At 40.4% G+C, this 2,568-nt stretch overlaps 1 protein-coding gene across 1 annotated transcript; it reads left to right on the top strand.

Annotated features, from left to right (window-relative positions):
* Positions 1 to 977: 977 nt before the first annotated feature.
* On the top strand, positions 978 to 1,759 carry LOC104861600 (arginine-fifty homeobox). Its single transcript, XM_033761787.1, is given in 4 exon segments — positions 978 to 1,152; positions 1,155 to 1,403; positions 1,438 to 1,614; positions 1,617 to 1,759. Coding segments are annotated over 4 exon segments (744 nt in total).
* The last annotated feature ends 809 nt before the right edge of the window (positions 1,760 to 2,568 follow it).

Below are 2,568 nucleotides of genomic sequence, written 5' to 3'. Positions count from 1 at the left end.
AAGTACCCACCAAAAAAAAGGATCTTGGGAAAGTTTAATTAAAAACCAAAGTAGGATAGGTTGAAATATTGTAATAAATTTAAATTCAAGATTTAAGCCCATGTATAATGGCAGTTTGATCTTGGCTGCTTCAGATTCGATCCTGGAGTTCCACCATGTTTGGCCCTTAGTGGGGCTGCATTTTATTGTCTTTCATTTTCTGTCTTTAAAACCATCTGCCTCTAGTGCTTACCATGTGAATAATTAGGTTACTAAACAATAGACTACAATAGAAAAGTTGTAGAAATGAATTAACTACCCTAACAAGACACCAATCAATCAATGTGGATTCTTAATTTGTCCAGTGAGTTTGTCTATTAAAAAATGCTCCTCCCTGTAACAAGTTCTCTAAGATCTGGTTTTGTCATTCTACTCTCACAAAACGGCTTCTGTTAAGTTTCATGAATGACTGATTTTTATTTATCCAGCTGTACCTTTGCTGAATGTCTACTGAGTAAAAACTAATATGTACAATTTACATAAAATCATTAATGCACACGATCATAAATGGAAGTGTTGGGAATGTTATTTTGTAAGATGTAATATGCTTCTTTACACATAGAAATATAATAATTTCACTTGAGCATGTTAGAATGAGAAAAGAGGAGAGGCTGTAACACAGTGGAACTATAATAAATAATATCCTTTTAAAAAAAATAAAAGGTAGGTATTAGGGTGTGGCTGTGTTTTCCACCAGATGCATTAGGAAAAGATGAAACCACTGTGGCATGTGGAAAACTGCATTCTTAAAAGAGACTCACCAAGTTGGACTGAAAATGGGCACTGCAAGGAAACTCACCACAGGCCTTTCATTCCAGATTTCAAAAATCCTGAACAGAACAGCCCTGGAAAATCCTCAGCCAGACTCTTTCCAAAACCAGAATTAGGATGGCAGGAATTTGATACCACAGGACCCAAGCCATCTCACAGTATCCCCGATGAACAGAATGCTTCCTGTGACTCTCCAGCCACACACTTTAATCAGCCCAGATTATTCCAGGACGTATTTGACACCACAGGTCCAACCCAATCCCACCATTTGGAAGAAACATCAAGGATGCACCTCATTCACTAACAAGCAGCACAAAGAACTGGAGGCTCTGTTTAGCCAGACTGAAAAGAGCTGGCTGCAAGACTCAACCTACAGGAGAAAACAACAAAGGTCTGGTTCAGGAAGAGGTGGTTCAAACTGAGGAAGCAACAGAAGCATCAAGAGCAGTCACTACAGCAGTCCAGCCAGATCCTTCCAGCTGGGAAGAATGTGCCCTCCTCACTCAGAACGTCCACCAACACTGACTCTTTTCTTCCTGTGGTCTTAAATCTCAATAGCTCCCTTCCATGGCAGCCCACAAGCCCTTCTGGCTGTTCAGAGGACTTTGTTTTTCAGAGAGCCCCAAGATTGATTTCCAAGTACAAGATCCTCCACTGAAGACTCTGTCCCTGCTCTATTGCCAGACACCTACAACATAACCCAAATTATAGGACTATACAGTTTTCCTGATGAGTGGGAGGTCTCTAGCTGCTCCTTCAGCTGTCTGTGTCAGTATCTTTCACCTGCAAGGTCCCAGCTTGAAGGACAGGTATCTCTCTCAGCATCTTTGATGTTCCAGCTGTTGGTCCAGCTCCTGGGCAAATCTGCATGCCCAGTATGATGAGTCAAGGCTCTGCTGCCTGCAGTCTCAGAAACAGCCTGGCATTCCAGAGCCTCCTCACTAGGTAGACTTTGTGTTTCTCTGTCCAGTGTTTTTAAATTAATTTTATTGGTGCAGGGCCAGAGATTTAGCTCAGTGCTTCTGCTACCTGCCTCACAAGCCCAAGGACCCAAGGTTTGATCCCTGGTACAAAAACAAACAAACAAACAAAAAAGTGTCTAATTTTATTGGTGCATTTTAGATAGACATAATGATCACATTCATCAGAGGGAATTTGTATCTGTACATAATATATCTTGATTCTTTTTTTCCCCATCCTCTCCCCTTCCTTTAACCCCTTCCCCTCCTTATTTACAAAAGCTTGGTTCCCATTTTGTTCCTTCTATTCTTTTTTTTCTTTTGTCTCTTCCTTCCTTTCACCCTTTCCTCTCTCTTGTTTCCCTTTCCATCTGAACATTTCCTTCCTGTCTCCCAATGTCTATTAAACATTTTGGTCCTTATTCCACCTTGTTTCTCACACCAGAGAAACGATGTGGTATGTAAACGTGTGTCCACTTCATTTCACTGAAGAGTTTGGGCTGTGAGCAAAGTATTATCAATGTCAGATCATTTGGAAGAGAGATCTTCTTGACTCTTCTACATAACTCTTTCCTTTCATTTTTAATTCAGATATGTAGGTCAGTGTAACTTTGTTTTATTTTGTTGTTGTTGCTGCTGTTGGGTATTTTTGTGTGCTTGTTTTTGCTTTTCTGGCACTGGGGACTGAAGTCAGGACCTTGCACTTGCCAGGCAGGTGAAGTGCCACTGAACTACATCCCTGGCCTAGTGTTACTTATATTTCAATACAAATATTATAAAATAAAAATAGAGGTTTTTT

The sequence above is a fragment of the Fukomys damarensis genome, unplaced genomic scaffold, assembly GCF_012274545.1.
Source record: "Fukomys damarensis isolate Sample0158 unplaced genomic scaffold, DMR_v1.0_HiC HiC_scaffold_10, whole genome shotgun sequence".
NCBI classification, from domain to species: Eukaryota; Metazoa; Chordata; class Mammalia; order Rodentia; family Bathyergidae; genus Fukomys; species Fukomys damarensis.
This window is presented reverse-complemented; position numbering and strand designations above follow the sequence as displayed.